Below are 20,424 nucleotides of genomic sequence, written 5' to 3' on the forward strand. Positions count from 1 at the left end.
TGGGGTCCCCCTACCAGGGTCCCTCTACCAGGGTCACTCTACCAGGGTCCCACTACCAGGGTCCCTCTACCGGGGACCCTCTACCAGGGTCCCTCTACCAGGGTCCCTCTACCAGGGTCCCTCTACCGGGGTCCCCCTACCAGGGTCCCTCTACCAGGGTCCCTCTACCAGGGTCCCTCTACCGGGGTCCCACTACCGGGGTCCCTCTACTGGGGTCCCACTACCAGGGTCCCTCTACCGGGGTCCCTCTACCAGGGTCCCTCTACCAGGGTCCCTCTACCAGGGTCCCACTACCAGGGTCCCTCTACCAGGGTCCCTCTACCGGGGTCCCTCTACCAGGGTCCCTCTACCAGGGTCCCTCTACCAGGGTCCCACTACCAGGATCCCTCTACCAGGGTCCCTCTACCGGGGTCCCTCTACCGGGGTCCCTCTACTGGGGTCCCACTACCAGGGTCCCTCTACCAGGGTCCCTCTACTGGGGTCCCACTACCAGGGTCCCTCTACCAGGGTCCCTCTACCAGGGTCCCTCTACCGAGGTCCCTCTACCAGGGTCCCTCTACCAGGGTCCCTCTACCAGGGTCCCACTACCAGGGTCCCTCTACCAGGGTCCCTCTACCAGGGTCCCTCTACCAGGGTCCCTCTACCAGGGTCCCTCTACCAGGGTCCCTCTACCAGGGTCCCACTACCAGGGTCCCTCTACCAGGGTCCCTCTACCAGGGTCCCTCTACCAGGGTCCCTCTACCAGGGTCCCACTACCAGGGTCCCACTACCAGGCCTCTACCAGGATCCCTCTACCAGGGTCCCTCTACCGGGGTCCCTCTACCGGGGTCCTTCTACTGGGGTCCCACTACCAGGGTCCCTCTACCAGGGTCCCTCTACCAGGGTCCCTCTACCAGGGTCCCCCTACCAGGGTCCCACTACCATGGTCCCTCTACCAGGGTCCCTCTACCAGGGTCCCTCTACCAGGGTCCCTCTACCAGGGTCCCTCTACCGGGGTCCCTCTACCAGGGTCCCTCTACCAGGGTCCCACTACCAAGGTCCCTCTACCAGGGTCCCTCTACCAGGGACCCTCTACCAGGGTCCCTCTACCAGGGTCCCTCTACCGGGGTCCCTCTACCGGGGTCCCTCTACCAGGGTCCCACTACCAGGGTCCCTCTACCAGGGTCCCTCTACCAGGGTCCCTCTACCATGGTCCCTCTACCAGGGTCCCTCTACCGGGGTCCCTCTACCGGGGTCCCACTACCAGGGTCCCTCTACCGGAGTCCCTCTACCAGGGTCCTACTACCAGGGTCCCACTACCAGGGTCCCACTACCAGGGTCCCACTACCAGGCCTCTACCAGGGTCCCCCTACCAGGGTCCCTCTACCGGGGTCCCTCTACCGGGGTCCCTCTACCGGGGTCCCACTACCAGGGTCCCTCTACCAGGGTCCCTCTACCAGGGTCCCACTACTAGGGTCCCTCTACCAGGGTCCCTCTACCAGGGTCCCAGGGTCCATCTACCGGGGTCCCTCTACCAGGGTCCCCGCTAGTCTGAGGCGCTAGTCTGAGGCGCTAGTCTGAGGCGCAAGTCTGAGGCGCTAGTCTGAGGCGCTAGTCTGAGGTGCTAGTCTGAGGCACCAGTCTGAGGCGCTAGTCTGAGGCACTAGTCTGAGGCACTAGTCTGAGGCGCTAGTCCGAGGCGCTAGTCTGAGGCGCCAGTCTGAGGTGCTAGTCTGAGGCACCAGTCTGAGGTGCTAGTCTGAGGCGCTAGTCTGAGGCGCTAGTCTGAGGTGCTAGTCTGAGGCGCTAGTCTGAGGTACTAGTCTGCGGCGCTAGTCTGAGGTGCTAGTCTGAGGCGGTGCCCTCGTGAGGACCGCTCCTGCGGCTGCGCTTGCTGGGAATCTCCTCCTGGCTGCAGCCCTGGAAAGGGAGGGGGTGGGGAGTTACCCACACACAGAGACCCAAAGACTCACCACACATAGAGACCCATAGACTCACCACACACCGAGACCCATAGACTCACCACACACAGAGACCCATAGACTCACCACACACAGAGACCCATAGACTCACCACACACAGAGACCCATAGACTCATCACACAGAGACCCATAAACTCACCACACACAGAGACCCATAGACTCACCACACATAGAGACCCATATACTCACCACACACAGAGACCCATAGACTCACCACACACAGAGACCCATAGACTCACCACACACAGAGACCCATAAACTCACCACACACAGAGACCCACAGACTCACCACACACAGAGACCCATAGACTCACCACACACAGAGACCCATAGACTCACCACACATAGAGACCCATAGACTCACCACACAGAGACCCATAGACTCACCACACACAGAGACCCATAGACTCACCACACACAGAGACCCATAGACTCACCACATAGAGACCCATAGACTCACCACACACAGAGACCCATAGACTCACAACACACAGAGACCCATAGACTCACCACACACAGAGACCCATAGACTCACCATACACAGAGACCCACAGACTCACCACACACAGAGACCCATAGACTCACCACACACAGAGACCCATAGACTCACCACACACAGAGACCCATAGACTCACCACACACAGAGACCCACAGACTCACTACACAGAGACCCATAGACTCACCACACACAGAGACCCATAGACTCACCACACACAGAGACCCATAGACTCACCACACACAGAGACTCATAGACTCACCACACACAGAGACCCATAGACTCACCACACACAGAGACTCATAGACTCACCACACACAGAGACCCATAGACTCACCACACAGAGACCCACAGACTCACCACACACAGAGACCCATAGACTCACCACACACAGAGACCCACAGACTCACCACACAGAGACCCATAGACTCACCACACACAGAGACCCATAGACTCACCACACACAGAGACCCATAGACTCACCACACAGAGACCTATAGACTCACCACACACAGAGACCCATAGACTCACCACACACAGAGACCCATAGACTCACCACACACAGAGACCCACAAACTCATCACACACAGAGACCCATAGACTCACCACACACAGAGACCCATAGACTCACCACACACAGAGACCCATAGACTCACCACACACAGAGACTCATAGACTCACCACACACAGAGACCCATAGACTCACCACACACAGAGACCCATAGACTCACCACACACAGAGACCCATAGACTCACCACACACAGAGACCCACAGACTCATCACACACAGAGACCCATAGACTCACCACACACAGAGACCCATAGACTCACCACACACAGAGACCCATAGACTCACCACACACAGAGACCCATAGACTCACCACACACAGAGACCCATAGACTCACCACACACAGAGACCCATAGACTCACCACACACAGAGACTCATAGACTCACCACACACAGAGACCCATAGACTCACCACACACAGAGACCCATAGACTCACCACACACAGAGACTCATAGACTCACCACACACAGAGACCCATAGACTCACCACACACAGAGACCCATAGACTCACCACACACAGAGACCCATAGACTCACCACACACAGAGACCCACAGACTCACCACACACAGAGACCCATAGACTCACCACACACAGAGACCCATAGACTCATCACACAGAGACCCATAGACTCACCACACACAGAGACCCATAGACTCACCACACATAGAGACCCATATACTCACCACACACAGAGACCCATAGACTCATCACACACAGAGACCCATAGACTCACCACACACAGAGACCCATAGACTCACCACACAGAGACCCACAGACTCACCACACACAGAGACCCATAGACTCACCACACACAGAGACCCATAGACTCACCACACAGAGAACCATAGACTCACCACACACAGAGACCCATAGACTCACCACACACAGAGACCCATAGACTCACCACACACAGAGACCCATAGACTCACCACACACAGAGACCCATAGACTCACCACACACAGAGACCCATAGACTCACCACACACAGAGACCCATAGACTCACCACACACAGAGACCCATAGACTCATCACACACAGAGACCCATAGACTCACCACACACAGAGACCCATAGACTCACCACACACAGAGACCCATAGACTCACTCACACAGAGACCCATAGACTCACCACACACAGAGACCCATAGACTCACCACACACAGAGACCCATAGACTCATCACACACAGAGACCCATAGACTCACCACACACAGAGACCCAGAGACTCACCACACACAGAGACCCATAGACTCACAACACACAGAGACCCATAGACTCACCACACACAGAGACCCATAGACTCACCACACACAGAGACCCATAGACTCACTCACACAGAGACCCATAGACTCACCACACACAAAGACCCATAGACTCACCACACACAGAGTCACAGCATTACCGTCCGACACCAATGAGGTAGGGGATCGTTTCGCTGGACAGACAAACATACGCACACTTACACACAAACACACGTACACACACACGTACACATCCACACACACACACGTACACACAAACACACACACATACACACAAACACACATACACACAAACACATACACACACAAACACATATACACACACACACACGTACACACACAAACACGCACACATACACACAAACACACATAAACACATATACACACACACGTACACACACAAACACGCACACATACACACAAACACACACACGTACACACATACACACAAACACACGTACACACACGCACAAACACACGCACACACACGCACACGTACACACGTACACACACACAAACACGCACACATACACACAAACACACATACACACGCACACAAATACACATACACACAAACACACGTACACACGCACACACATACACACATACACATGTACACACACACACCACGCATCGTGACGGTGCCCTCACCAGGTCAGCCAGCAGTGGAGTGAACTTCCCACTGCTGCTGTTGCCGCTGCTGCTGTTGCTGTTGTTGTTGCTGCTGCTGCTGTTGTTGCTGGGTAGCTCCTCGGTGCCCGGCCCTCGTAGAACCTCGGTTCCACTCCTGGCCAGGGCTGACGCACGGACGGCGCCACCACCACCACCAGCGACCATTCCTCCTCCGCCGGCAACGAGCACGGCGCCGGCGGCGCCGTCGGCACCGAGCCGGGGCGCCGGCGACGCCGCCGACGGGCACAGCCGCGCCACCACGGCGCTCACGTTGTCGGCCTTGGTGCCGAGCCGGTGCCAGCGGGACAGCGCCTCCGCCACCAGCGCCTGCGCCAGCGTCAGGTCTACACCGCTGCTGCTGCTGCTGCTGGCACCACCGGCACAACAACTGGCACCACCAGCAGCACAACCACCGGCACCACCAGCAGCACAACCACCGGCACAACCACCGGCACCACCACCAGCACAACCACCGGCACCACCAACGACATCACCACCACCACCACCGCACCACCACCACCGCTGGCCTGCAGGATGAGACGTGTAAGTGCATGTAGACGTGTGTGTGTGTAGACGTGTGTGTGTGTATGTAGACGTGTGTGCATGTATGTAGACGTGTGTGTGTGTGTGTATGTATAGTGTGTGTGTAGACGTGTGTGTGTATGTAGACGTGTGTGTGTGTAGACGTGTGTATGTAGACGTGTGTGTGTATGTAGACGTGTGTGTGTGTGTGTGTATGTAGACGTGTGTGTGTGTAGATGTGTGTGTGTGGATGTAGACGTGTGTGTGTGTATGTAGACGTGTGTGTGTATGTAGACGTGTGTGCGTGTATGTAGACGTGTGTGTGTGTGTATGTATAGTGTGTGTGTGTAGACGTGTGTGTGTATGTAGACGTGTGTGTGTGTGTATGTAGACGTGTGTAAGTGTATAGTGTGTGTGTATGTAGACGTGTGTGTGTGTATGTAGACGTGTGTGTGTGTATGTAGGCGTGTGTGTGTGTAGACGTGTGTGTGTGTGTATGTAGACGTGTGTGTGTATGTAGACGTGTGTGTGTGCATGTAGACGTGTGTGTGTATGTAGACGTGTGTGTGTATGTAGACGTGTGTGTGTGTATGTAGACGTGTGTATATGTGTGTGTATGTAGACGTGTGTGTGTGTATGTAGACGTGTGTGTGTGTATGTAGACGTGTGTGTGTATGTAGACGTGTGTGCGTGTATGTAGACGTGTGTGAGTGTATGTAGACGTGTGTGCGTGTATGTAGACGTGTGTGTGTGTATGTATAGTGTGTGTGTGTAGACGTGTGTGTGTGTATGTAGACGTGTGTGTGTATGTAGACGTGTGTGTGTATGTAGACGTGTGTGTGTGTATATAGTGTGTGTGTATGTAGACGTGTGTGTGTATGTAGACGTGTGTGTATGTAGACGTGTGTGCGTATGTAGACGCGTGTGTGTGTATGTAGACGTGTGTGTGTGTAGACGTTTGTGTGTGTGTATATATAGTGTATGTGTGTATGTAGACGTGTGTGTGTGTGTAAACGTGTGTGTGTGTATGTAGACGTGTGTAAGTGTATAGTGTGTGTGTATGTAGACGTGTGTGTGTGTGTATGTAGACGTGTGTGTGTGTATGTAGGCGTGTGTGTGTGTGTAGACGTGTGTGTGTGTATGTAGACGTGTGTGTGTATGTAGACGTGTGTGCGTGTATGTAGACGTGTGTGATTGTATGTAGACGTGTGTGTATGTATGTAGACGTGTGTGTGTATGTAGACGTGTGTGAGTGTATGTAGACGTGTGTGTGTGTATGTAGACGTGTGTGTGTGTGTGTAGACGTGTGTGTGTATGTAGACGTGTGTGTGTGTATGTAGACGTGTGTGTGTATGTAGACGCGTGTGTGTGTATGTAGACGTGTGTGTGTGTAGACGTGTGTATGTAGACGTGTGTGTATGTAGACGTGTGTGTGTGTATGTAGACGTGTGTGTGTATGTAGACGTGTGTGTGTGTGTATGTAGACGTGTGTGTGTGTGCATGTAGACGTATGTGTGTATGTAGACGTGTGTGTGTATGTAGACGTGTGTGTGTGTATGTAGACGTGTGTGTATATGTGTGTGTGTATGTAGACGTGTGTGTGTGTGTGTATGTAGACGTGTGTGTGTATGTAGACGTGTGTGCGTGTATGTAGACGTGTGTGTGTGTATGTAGATGTGTGTGTGTATGTAGACGTGTGTAAGTGTATAGTGTGTGTGTATGTAGACGTGTGTGTGTGTGTATGTAGATGTGTGTGTATGTAGGCGTGTGTGTGTATGTAGACGTGTGTGTGTGTATGTAGACGTGTGTGTGTATGTAGACGTGTGTGTGTGTGTGCATGTAGACGTATGTGTGTATGTAGACGTGTGTGTGTATGTAGATGTGTGTGTGTATGTAGACGTGTGTGTATATGTAGACGTGTGTGCGTGTATGTAGACGTGTGTGTGTGTGTGTATAGTGTGTGTGTGTAGACGTGTGTGTGTATGTAGACGTGTGTGTGTGTAGACGTGTGTATGTAGACGTGTGTGTGTGTATGTAGACGTGTGTGTATGTAGACGTGTGTGCGTATGTAGACGCGTGTGTGTGTATGTAGACGTGTGTGCGTATGTAGACGCGTGTGTGTGTATGTAGACGTGTGTAAGTGTATAGTGTGTGTGTATGTAGACGTGTGTGTGTGTGTATGTAGATGTGTGTGTATGTAGGCGTGTGTGTGTATGTAGACGTGTGTGTGTGTGTGTATGTAGACGTGTGTGTGTATGTAGACGTGTGTGTGTGTGTGCATGTAGACGTATGTGTGTATGTAGACGTGTGTGTGTGTATGTAGACGTGTGTGTATATGTGTGTGTGTGTATGTAGACGTGTGTGTGTGTGTATGTAGACGTGTGTGCGTGTATGTAGACGTGTGTGAGTGTATGTAGACGTGTGTGTGTATGTAGACGTTTGTGTGTATGTAGACGTGTGTGTGTGTATGTAGACGTGTGTGTATATGTGTGTGTGTGTATGTAGACGTGTGTGTGTGTGTATGTAGACGTGTGTGTGTATGTAGACGTGTGTGCGTGTATGTAGACGTGTGTGTGTGTATGTAGATGTGTGTGTGTATGTAGACGTGTGTGTGTATGTAGACGTGTGTGTGTGTATGTAGACGTGTGTGTATGTAGACGTGTGTATATGTGTGTGCGTATGTAGATGCGTGTGTGTGTATGTAGACGTGTGTGTGTATGTAGACGTGTGTGTGTGTATGTAGACGTGTGTGTGTGTGTATGTAGACGTGTGTGTATGTAGGCGTGTGTGTGTATGTAGACGTGTGTGTGTGTGTGCATGTAGACGTATGTGTGTATGTAGACGTGTGTGTGTGTATGTAGACGTGTGTGTATATGTGTGTGTGTGTATGTAGACGTGTGTGAGTGTATGTAGACGTGTGTGTGTATGTATGTAGACGTGTGTGTGTGTATGTAGACGTTTGTGTGTATGTAGACGTGTGTGTGTGTGTATGTAGACGTGCCCGTGCTCGCTGCTGCTGCTGTGCGTCCGCACGATGACAGAGCGCCACGGCCTCTGTGGGCGTGAGGACATCCCAGACTCCGTCGGTGGCCAGCACCAGGTAGCGGTGGTGCCCTGGGTCCAGCCTGTAGGCGCTGACGTCCGGCTCGGGGGAGACCACAAACTGGGCGCTCGCAAAGTCGTAGCTCCAGAGGTCCCCTGTGGGATATCGCCAACACACACACACGTACACACACACACACACACGTACACACACACGTACACACACATACGTACACACACACACGTACCACACACACACACATACACACACACACGTACACACACACACACCCACACGTACACACACACGTACACACGTACACACACACACTCACACACGTACACACTCACACACGTACACACTCACACACACGTACACACACACACGTACACACACGCACACGTGCACACGTACACACACACACGTACACACACACACGTACACACTCACACACGTACACACGTACACACACACACGTACACACACACACGTACACACACACACGTACACACACACGTACACACACACACGTACACACACACGTACACACACACACACGTACACACACACACGTACACACACACACGTACACACACACACGTACACACACGAACACACACACTTACACACGTACACACACACACGTACACACACGTACACACACACACACGTACACACACACATGGACACGTACACACACGGACACACGTACACACACACGTACACACGCACACACGTACACACACACGCACACACGTACACACACACACACGTACACACACACGTACACACACGTACACACACACGTACACACACACACGTACACACACACACGTACACACACGTACACACACTCGTAAACACACACGTAAACACACCTATGCGTACACACACATATACATGAACACACGTTTCACAACAACCGCCATTCGCCATTAGGTGGCGATGACATAACCAGGGCGCCTGTGCCAGGCTACGTGCACTTTTAACGCCAGATGAAGTGTCGAATGCCCGCTGGCAGGAGGTCGCCAGGAGGTGCCACGGGTGTGTATAGGTGTGTGTGTGTAGGTGTGTGTGTAGGTGTGTGTAGGTGTGTGTGTAGGTGTGTGTGTGTGTAAGTGTGTGTGTGTAGGTGTGTGTGTGTAGGTGTGTGTGTAGGTGTGTCCGGCAAAACAACCCCCTACCTCCTCGCGGTGCCGGACGGGCAACTCTGTCGTGGACAGCGCTGTGGGGGGAGATCCAATTTTGATTGGCTCCTCCCCTCATGGCATATGTGTCCACCACAGGGGCAAAACGGGGGCTCTGGACGGGTGCGAGGGGCTGGTAACCCCTCCACCTTCAATTAATTACCACGAAACTACGAATTAAACTGAAATATGTAACAACTAAGCTTGTGCCGGAGGCCCCGGGGGGCCAGGCGTCTATGACGTCTCCTGGCCAAACCCCAATTGGCGCAGCCAGGAGATTGAATACCTACCCTCGGGGCTACTCCAGAAACAACGAAAAGCCACTACGGTTGGCCACGTGGAATGTTCGAACGCTCACTGCAGAGGAGAGGCTGCCACTCCTCTGTCGGGAGCTGGACCGGTACCGCCTGGATCTATGCGGCATTCAGGAGGTCCGGTGGACCGGCTCTGGCTCCTGCCACCATGAGGGGTGGACAGTCCTCTACTCGGGGCAGCAGACTGCCAAACAACAGGGTGTGGGTCTTCTTTTGAACAAAAGAATGAAGGGGGCGTGGGAGCGTGGCGGTGAGGTGTGGGAAGCTGTAAGCCCCAGGCTACTTTGGGCTCGCCTTCCCATCAACCGGAGGCGAGGAATGGTGGTCGTGGTTACTTATGCCCCCACCGAAGATGAACATCCGTGGAGGGATGCAGGCAAAGCCGATGAGTCAGATGCCTTCTATGACCTCCTGTCACAGGTGCTGGCTAAAGTGGCCCCTCAGGATAGAGTCATCATGTTGGGTGACTTCAATGCCCGAGTTGGTCATGATACTGGCACCTGGTCTGGAGTGATTGGAGGGCATGGGCCAGATCAGCTCAATAACAACGGTAGGAGGCTGCTAGATTTTTGTGCAGCGCATGGGCTTGTAATTACCAACACGCTGTTCCGGTATCGGCGCATCCACACAACATCATGGATGCATGCCGGGTCCAAGCAAGAACATCTGCTGGACTACATAGTGACGGACCAGCGAATGCGAGCCCATGTCCTTGACACCAGGACCTACCGTGGAGCTGATCTGCCCTCTGACCATCGACTAGTCATCTGTAAGATGCGCCTGCCATTCTTCCACTCCGGTGGTGGGTGTACACCCAGGACCCCATTCCAACCTAAAGTGGCCTGGTCTCAGTTATCTGATGAAAGTTGCAAGCGAGAATTTCATCATCGCTTGCGGCTGGGATTGGCATCGTCCCCGACTCCTCCTGATGTCGAGGGTAAATGGGCGAGGTTTAGGACTGTGAATCATGCAGCTGCAATGGCTGCTTTGGGTACGCGGTCCAGACCTCCCCAGACACCCTGGATGACAGAGGAGTTGTTCACGATGGTTGAGAAAAAGCGACAGGCCCACTGTCACCGGCTACAGAATCCCACGTCAGAGAATGAGGAGGCTTACCGCAGCCTTCGCTCGGAGGTTCGGAGAGCCGTGAGGCGCTGCAAGGATGGGTGGTGGTCGCGGGTTGCTGAGGAGATGGAGTCTGCCTCAGTGGCCCGTGATCACAAATCTCTATTTAACTCCATCAAAAAAGTAACCTGCAGCGCCACACCTATTACCATCATTAGGGGAAAAAACGGTGATCCGATTTCCGACCCCCAGGAACAGGTTCGCAGATTTGCTGAGCATTTCTGTGAGGTCCTGGGGGAGGGAAAATCCCTCAGCCAGGAAAACATCGTGGCACAAAGTGAGGATGACCCTGCTGAGGCTGCGGTGCCTCAAATATTGGATGAAGTCACCCCCTGTGAGTGGCTGGCTGAGGTGCCATCTGCTGAGGAAGTATTGAAGGCGATCCGGAGTCTGAGACCAGGAAAGGCAGCGGGCAGAGATGATCTCCCAAGCGAAATGCTGAGGGAGGGTGGCGTTTGTGCACAGACTGCCCTATATGACATCATAACAACAGTCTGGACCACTGGACGGGTTCCGCAGGATTGGAAGGATGCCCTGGTGGTCCCCCTTTGTAAGAAGGGGGACCGCACAGACTGTAACAACTACAGGGGCATCTCACTCCTCAGTGTGCCGGGAAAGGTCCTGGCAAGGATTATTCAGTATCGCCTTGCCAGGCACGCTGAGGAGAGGCTTGCGGAGCCCCAATGCGGTTTCAGGAAAGGGCGGTCCTGCTCAGATGCCATATTTTCTGTCCGTCTGCTACAGCAGAGGTGTAGGGAATTCCAACAAGACCTACATCTCTGCTTTATTGACCTGGTCAAGGCTTATGATACCATCAGTAGGCCTGGGCTCTGGGTCGTTCTTCGTGCTTTTGGAGTACCTGACCCTCTGCTCACGATCATTAAGGACCTTCATGATGGTGAGCGGGCCCGGGTAAAACTACGTGGCCGGGAGTCAGAGCCATTCCCTGTACACCTTGGGGTGCGACAGGGATGTCCTCTGGCTCCCACATTATTTAACATCTATTTTGACCACGTAGTTCGTGAAGCCTTCAATAGCTGTACCGGGGGAATCTCCATATGGTACAGATATAATGGGAGGCTAATCGATGCCCGGGTGCGGTCAAGGGATGGCTCCCTATTGCTCAACCACGTTATGTATGCTGATGACTTGGTAATAGCTGCTCAGTCAGAGGAGGAGTTGGAGACGCTGCTGCTGAGACTGGAGCGTGCCACTAAGAGGTGGGGACTTACCATCAGCCCCACCAAAACTAAGCACCTGCCTGGGTATTTTGTACCATCGGACACTCCACCCCCACAACTCCCAATCAGTGATGGGGCAGTTGTGGAGAGAGTGGAGAGTTTCCCATACCTGGGCAGTGTGCTTATGACTGGCTCCAGTTTAACAGCAGAGGTCTCACTCCGAATCAGTCGAGCGGCAATATCTTTTCATCGGTTGCGTAACGCTGTGTGGAAGCTACCTGGTCTGTCGCTCCGCACTAAGCTTCAGGTCTTCTCGGCCACGGTCATTCCCTCCCTTCTCTACGCTTGCGAAACGTGGACCCCCCTAATGGAACATCTTCGCCGGTTAGAAACATTTAGGCTGGCCTGCCTACGATCCATCCTGGGTTTAACCAGACTGGATTGTGTGAGGAGCTCACAAATCCTTGAAAGATCTGGGCAGGGTCCCATCGGTGAGCTCCTCCGGCAGGCAAGGCTGCGATGGCTGGGTCATGTAGCCCGCATGCCCAGCCACCGCATGCCGAAACAGCTTTTGTTTGGCCGGATTGAGGGGGCTAAGCGGGCGCGGCACGGGCTAGAGAAGAGATGGAGTGATGTGGTACAGGAGGACGTGGAGCTGAGTGGACTTGCCCATGACTGGTACCAGCGGTGTCAAGATCGGCCTCTGTGGAGGAGGCTCGTGAAGGATGCTACTGGGCAGTTGGAGGCAGTCGCCCTCCAACAACAACGGAGGGCGGAGGAGCGACGCTCACAACAGCGAGCGGAGCCCCGGGTGGCTAAAGCACAGCAGGTTGGCACAGTAGGGGGCACAGGTGGTGCATCAGCCAGTCATCTCAGTCAGTCGACCCGTGGCACCTGGGTCTGCCCCGTGACCTCCTGCCAGCGGGCGTTCGACACTTCACGTGGCCTCAGGGTGCACATAGCCTGGCACAAGCGTCGTGGTGACGTCACCGCCACTTAGTGGCGAATGGCGGTTGTTGTTGTTGTTGTAGGTGTGTGTAGGTGTGTGTGTAGGTGTGTGTGTAGGTGTGTGTAGGTGTGTGTAGGTGTGTGTATAGGTGTGTGTGTAGGTGTGTGTAGGTGTGTGTGTAGGTGTGTGTGCCGGACGGGCAACTCTGTCGTGGACAGTGCTGTGGGGGGAGATCCAATTTTGATTGGCTCCTCTACATACACACACAGGGGCTAAACGGGGGCTCTGGATGGATGCGAGGGGCTGGTAACCCCTCCACCTTCAATTAATTACCACTAAACCACGAATTAAGAATATATAACTAATAAGCTTGTGCCGGAGGCCCCGGGAGGCCAGGCGTCTATGATGTCTCCTGGCCAAACCCCAATTGGCGGAGCCAGGAGATTGAATATCTACCCTCGGGGCTCCTCCAGAAACAACGAAAAACCACTACGGGTGGCCACGTGGAATGTTCGAACACTCACTGCGGAGGAGAGGCTGCCACTCCTCTGTCGGGAGCTGGACCGGTACCGCCTGGATCTATGTGGCATTCAGGAGGTCCGGTGGACCGGCTCTGGCTCCTGCCACTATGAGGGGTGGACAGTCCTCTACTCGGGGCAGCAGACTGCCAAACAACAGGGTGTGGCTCTTCTTTTGAACAAAAGAATAAAGGGGCGTGGGAACATGGCGGTGAGGTGTGGGAAGCTGTAAGTCCCAGGCTACTTTGGGCTCGCCTTCCCATCAACCGTAGGCGAGGAATGGTGGTCGTGGTTACTTATGCCCCCACCGAAGATGAACATCCGTGGAGGGATGCAGGCAAAGCCGATGAGTCATATGACTTCTATGACCTCCTGTCACAGGTGCTGGCTAAAGTGGCCCCTCAGGATAGAGTCATCATGTTGGGTGACTTCAATGCCCGAGTTGGTCATGATACTGGCACCTGGTCTGGAGTGATTGGAGGGCATGGGCCAGATCAGCTCAATAACAACGGTAGGAGGCTGCTAGATTTTTGTGCAGCGCATGGGCTTGTAATTACCAACACGCTGTTCCGGTATCGGCGCATCCACACAACATCATGGATGCATGCCGGGTCCAAGCAAGAACATCTGCTGGACTACATAGTGACGGACCAGCGAATGCGAGCCCATGTCCTTGACACCAGGACCTACCGTGGAGCTGATCTGCCCTCTGACCATCGACTAGTCATCTGTAAGATGCGCCTGCCATTCTTCCACTCCGGTGGTGGGTGTACACCCAGGACCCCATTCCAACCTAAAGTGGCCTGGTCTCAGTTATCTGATGAAAGTTGCAAGCGAGAATTTCATCATCGCTTGCGGCTGGGATTGGCATCGTCCCCGACTCCTCCTGATGTCGAGGGTAAATGGGCGAGGTTTAGGACTGTGAATCATGCAGCTGCAATGGCTGCTTTGGGTACGCGGTCCAGACCTCCCCAGACACCCTGGATGACAGAGGAGTTGTTCACGATGGTTGAGAAAAAGCGACAGGCCCACTGTCACCGGCTACAGAATCCCACGTCAGAGAATGAGGAGGCTTACCGCAGCCTTCGCTCGGAGGTTCGGAGAGCCGTGAGGCGCTGCAAGGATGGGTGGTGGTCGCGGGTTGCTGAGGAGATGGAGTCTGCCTCAGTGGCCCGTGATCACAAATCTCTATTTAACTCCATCAAAAAAGTAACCTGCAGCGCCACACCTATTACCATCATTAGGGGAAAAAACGGTGATCCGATTTCCGACCCCCAGGAACAGGTTCGCAGATTTGCTGAGCATTTCTGTGAGGTCCTGGGGGAGGGAAAATCCCTCAGCCAGGAAAACATCGTGGCACAAAGTGAGGATGACCCTGCTGAGGCTGCGGTGCCTCAAATATTGGATGAAGTCACCCCCTGTGAGTGGCTGGCTGAGGTGCCATCTGCTGAGGAAGTATTGAAGGCGATCCGGAGTCTGAGACCAGGAAAGGCAGCGGGCAGAGATGATCTCCCAAGCGAAATGCTGAGGGAGGGTGGCGTTTGTGCACAGACTGCCCTATATGACATCATAACAACAGTCTGGACCACTGGACGGGTTCCGCAGGATTGGAAGGATGCCCTGGTGGTCCCCCTTTTTAAGAAGGGGGACCGCACAGACTGTAACAACTACAGGGGCATCTCACTCCTCAGTGTGCCGGGAAAGGTCCTGGCAAGGATTATTCAGTATCGCCTTGCCAGGCACGCTGAGGAGAGGCTTGCGGAGCCCCAATGCGGTTTCAGGAAAGGGCGGTCCTGCTCAGATGCCATATTTTCTGTCCGTCTGCTACAGCAGAGGTGTAGGGAATTCCAACAAGACCTACATCTCTGCTTTATTGACCTGGTCAAGGCCTATGATACCATCAGTAGGCCTGGGCTCTGGGTCGTTCTTCGTGCTTTTGGAGTACCTGACCCTCTGCTCACGATCATTAAGGACCTTCATGATGGTGAGCGGGCCCGGGTAAAACTACGTGGCCGGGAGTCAGAGCCATTCCCTGTACACCTTGGGGTGCGACAGGGATGTCCTCTGGCTCCCACATTATTTAACATCTATTTTGACCACGTAGTTCGTGAAGCCTTCAATAGCTGTACCGGGGGAATCTCCATATGGTACAGATATAATGGGAGGCTAATCGATGCCCGGGTGCGGTCAAGGGATGGCTCCCTATTGCTCAACCACGTTATGTATGCTGATGACTTGGTAATAGCTGCTCAGTCAGAGGAGGAGTTGGAGACGCTGCTGCTGAGACTGGAGCGTGCCACTAAGAGGTGGGGACTTACCATCAGCCCCACCAAAACTAAGCACCTGCCTGGGTATTTTGTACCATCGGACACTCCACCCCCACAACTCCCAATCGGTGATGGGGCAGTTGTGGAGAGAGTGGAGAGTTTCCCATACCTGGGCAGTGTGCTTATGACTGGCTCCAGTTTAACAGCAGAGGTCTCACTCCGAATCAGTCGAGCGGCAATATCTTTTCATCGGTTGCGTAACGCTGTGTGGAAGCTACCTGGTCTGTCGCTCCGCACTAAGCTTCAGGTCTTCTCGGCCACGGTCATTCCCTCCCTTCTCTACGCTTGCGAAACGTGGACCCCCCTAATGGAACATCTTCGCCGGTTAGAAACATTTAGGCTGGCCTGCCTACGATCCATCCTGGGTTTAACCAGACTGGATTGTGTGAGGAGCTCACAAATCCTTGAAAGATCTGGGCAGGGTCCCATCGGTGAGCTCCTCCGGCAGGCAAGGCTGCGATGGCTGGGTCATGTAGCCCGCATGCCCAGCCACCGCATGCCGAAACAGCTTTTGTTTGGCTGGATTGAGGGGGCTAAGCGGGCGCGGCACGGGCTAGAGAAGAGATGGAGTGATGTGGTACAGGAGGACGTGGAGCTGAGTGGACTTGCCCATGACTGGTACCAGCGGTGTCAAGATCGGCCTCTGTGGAGGAGGCTCGTGAAGGATGCTACTGGGCAGTTGGAGGCAGTCGCCCTCCAACAACAACGGAGGGCGGAGGAGCGACGCTCACAACAGCGAGCGGAGCGCCGGGTGGCTAAAGCACAGCAGGTTGGCACAGTAGGGGGCACAGGTGGTGCATCAGCCAGTCATCTCAGTCAGTCGACCCGTGGCACCTATGTCTGCCCCGTGACCTCCTGCCAGCGGGCGTTCGACACTTCACGTGGCCTCAGGGTGCACATAGCCTGGCACAAGCGTCGTGGTGACGTCACCGCCACTTAGTGGCGAATGGCGGTTGTTGTTGTTGTTGTAGGTGTGTGTAGGTGTGTGTGTAGGTGTGTGTGTAGGTGTGTGTAGGTGTGTGTAGGTGTGTGTATAGGTGTGTGTGTAGGTGTGTGTAGGTGTGTGTGTAGGTGTGTGTGCCGGACGGGCAACTCTGTCGTGGACAGTGCTGTGGGGGGAGATCCAATTTTGATTGGCTCCTCTACATACACACACAGGGGCTAAACGGGGGCTCTGGATGGATGCGAGGGGCTGGTAACCCCTCCACCTTCAATTAATTACCACTAAACCACGAATTAAGAATATATAACTAATAAGCTTGTGCCGGAGGCCCCGGGAGGCCAGGCGTCTATGACGTCTCCTGGCCAAACCCCAATTGGCGGAGCCAGGAGATTGAATATCTACCCTCGGGGCTCCTCCAGAAACAACGAAAAACCACTACGGGTGGCCACGTGGAATGTTCGAACACTCACTGCGGAGGAGAGGCTGCCACTCCTCTGTCGGGAGCTGGACCGGTACCGCCTGGATCTATGTGGCATTCAGGAGGTCCGGTGGACCGGCTCTGGCTCCTGCCACTATGAGGGGTGGACAGTCCTCTACTCGGGGCAGCAGACTGCCAAACAACAGGGTGTGGCTCTTCTTTTGAACAAAAGAATAAAGGGGCGTGGGAACATGGCGGTGAGGTGTGGGAAGCTGTAAGTCCCAGGCTACTTTGGGCTCGCCTTCCCATCAACTGGAGGCGAGGAATGGTGGTCGTGGTTACTTATGCCCCCACCGAAGATGAACATCCGTGGAGGGATGCAGGCAAAGCCGATGAGTCATATGACTTCTATGACCTCCTGTCACAGGTGCTGGCTAAAGTGGCCCCTCGGGATAGAGTCATCATGTTGGGTGACTTCAATGCCCGAGTTGGTCATGATACTGGCACCTGGTCTGGAGTGATTGGAGGGCATGGGCCAGATCAGCTCAATAACAACGGTAGAAGGCTGCTAGATTTTTGTGCAGCCCATGGGCTAGTAATTACCAACACGCTGTTCCGGCATCGGCGCATCCACACAACATCATGGATGCATGCCGGGTCCAAGCAAGAACATCTGCTGGACTAGATAGTGACGGACCAGCGGATGCGAGCCCATGTCCTTGACACCAGGACCTACCGTGGAGCTGATCTGCCTTCTGACCATCCGACTAGTCATCTGTAAGATGTGCCTGCTATTCTTCAACTCCGGTGGTGGGTGTACACCCAGGACCCCATTCCAACCTAAAGTGGCCTGGTCTCAGTTATCTGATGAAAGTTGCAAGCGAGAATTTCATCATTGCTTGCGGCTGGGATTGGCATCGTCCCTGACTCCTCCTGATGTCGAGGGTAAATGGGCGAGGTTTAGGACTGTGACTCATGCAGCTGCAATGGCTGCTTTGGGTACGCGGTCCAGACCTCCCCAGAGACCCTGGCTGACAGAGGAGGTGTTCAGGATGGTTGAGAAAAAACGACAGGCCCACTGTCATCAGTTACAGAATCCCATGTCAGAGAATGAGGAGGCTTACCGCAGCCTTCGCTCGGAGGTTCGGAGAGCCATGAGGTGCTGCAAGGATGGGTGGTGGTCGCGGGTTGCTGAGGAGATGGAGTCTGCCTCAGTGGCCCGTGATCACAAACCTCTATTTAACTCCATCAAAAAAGTAATCTGCAGCGCCACACCTATTACCATCATTAGGGGAAAAAACGGTGACCCAATCTTCGACCCCCAGGAACAGGTTTGCAGATTTGCTGAGCATTTCTGTGAGGTCCTGGGGGAGGGAAAATCCCTCAATCGGGAAAACATCGTGGCACAAAGTGAGGATGACCCTGCTGAGGCTGCGGTGCCTCAAATATTGGAAGAAGTCACCCCCTGTGAGTGGCTGGCTAAGGTGCCATCTGTTGAGGAAGTACTGAAGGCGATCCGGAGTCTGAGACCAGGAAAGGCAGCGGGCAGAGATGATCTCCCAAGCGAAATGCTGAGGGAGGGTGGCGTTTGTGCACAGACTGCCCTATATGACATCATAACAACAGTCTGGACCACTGGACGGGTTCCGCAGGATTGGAAGGATGCCCTGGTGGTCCCCCTTTTTAAGAAGTGGGACCGCACAGACTGTAACAACTACAGGGGCATCTCACTCCTCAGTGTGCCGGGAAAGGTCCTGGCAAGGATTATTCAACATCGCCTTGCCAGGCACGCTGAGGAGAGGCTTGCGGAGCCCCAATGCGGTTTCAGGAAAGGGCGGTCCTGCAAAGATGCCATATTTTCTGTCCGTCTGCTACAGCAGAGGTGTAGGGAATTCCAAAAAGACCTACATATCTGCTTTCTTGACCTGGTCAAGGCCTATGATACCATCAGTAGACCTGGGCTCTGGGTTGTTCTTCATGCTTTTGGAGTACCTGACCCTCTGCTCATGATCATTAAGGACCTTCATGATGGTGAGCGGGCCCGGGTAAAACTACGTGGCCGGGAGTCAGAGCCATTCCCTGTACACCTTGGGGTGCGACAGGGATGTCCTCTGGCTCCCACATTATTTAACATCTATTTTGACCATGTAGTTCGTTAAGCCTTCAATAGCTGTACCGGGGGAATCTCCATATGGTACATATATAATGGTAGGCTGATCGATGCCCGGGTGCGGTCAAGGGATGGCTCCTTATTGCTCAACCACGTCATGTATGCTGATGATTTGGTAATAGCTGCTCATTCAGAGGAGGAGTTGGAGACGCTGCTGCTGAGACTGGAGCGTGCCACTAAGAGGTGGGGCTTTACCATCAGCCCCACCAAAACTAAGCACCTGCCTGGGTATTTTGTACCAGCGGACACTCCACCCCCACAACTCCCAATCGGTGATGGGGCAGTTGTGGAGAGAGTGGAGAGTTTCCCATACCTGGGCAGTGTGCTTATGACGCTGTGTGGAAGCTACCTAGTCTGTCGCTCCGCACTAAGCGTCAAGTCTTCTCGGCCACGGTCATTCCCTCCCTTCTCTACGCTTGCGAAACGTGGACCCCCCTAATGGAACATCTTCGCTGGTGTGAAACATTTAGGCTGGCCTGCCTACGATCCATCCTGGGTTTAACCAGGCTGGATTGTGTGAGGAGCTCACAAATCCTTGAAAGATCTGGGCAAGGCACCATCGGTGAGCTCCTCCGGCGGGCAAGGCTGCGATGGCTGGGTCATGTAGCCCGCATGCCCAGCCACCGCATGCCGAAACAGCTTTTGTTCGGCCGGATTGAGGGGGCTAAACGAGCGCGGCACGGGCTAGAGAAGAGATGGAGTGATGTGGTACAGGAGGAGGTGGAGCTGAGTGGACTTGCCGATGACTGGTACCAGCGGTGTCAAGA

General features: G+C 54.1%; 1 protein-coding gene across 1 annotated transcript in view; it reads right to left on the bottom strand.

Annotated features, from left to right (window-relative positions):
• Positions 1 to 1,004: 1,004 nt before the first annotated feature.
• The window catches only part of LOC142917347 (uncharacterized), a 37,026-nt gene continuing 17,606 nt past the window's right edge, over positions 1,005 to 20,424 (bottom strand). Inside the window, exons 6-8 of the mRNA XM_076061982.1 lie at positions 8,420 to 8,680; positions 4,940 to 5,487; positions 1,005 to 1,899 (exon numbers count right to left, since the gene is read on the bottom strand). Coding sequence (XP_075918097.1) covers positions 1,825 to 1,899; positions 4,940 to 5,487; positions 8,420 to 8,680 — 884 coding nt within the window. The 3' untranslated portion in view covers positions 1,005 to 1,824. The remainder of the gene's footprint in view (positions 1,900 to 4,939; positions 5,488 to 8,419; positions 8,681 to 20,424) is intronic.

The sequence above is a fragment of the Petromyzon marinus genome, unplaced genomic scaffold, assembly GCF_048934315.1.
Source record: "Petromyzon marinus isolate PM22_M1 ecotype Great Lakes invasive population unplaced genomic scaffold, UKy_Petmar_22M1.pri1.0 PM_G_Scaffold_47, whole genome shotgun sequence".
NCBI lineage: Eukaryota > Metazoa > Chordata > Hyperoartia > Petromyzontiformes > Petromyzontidae > Petromyzon > Petromyzon marinus.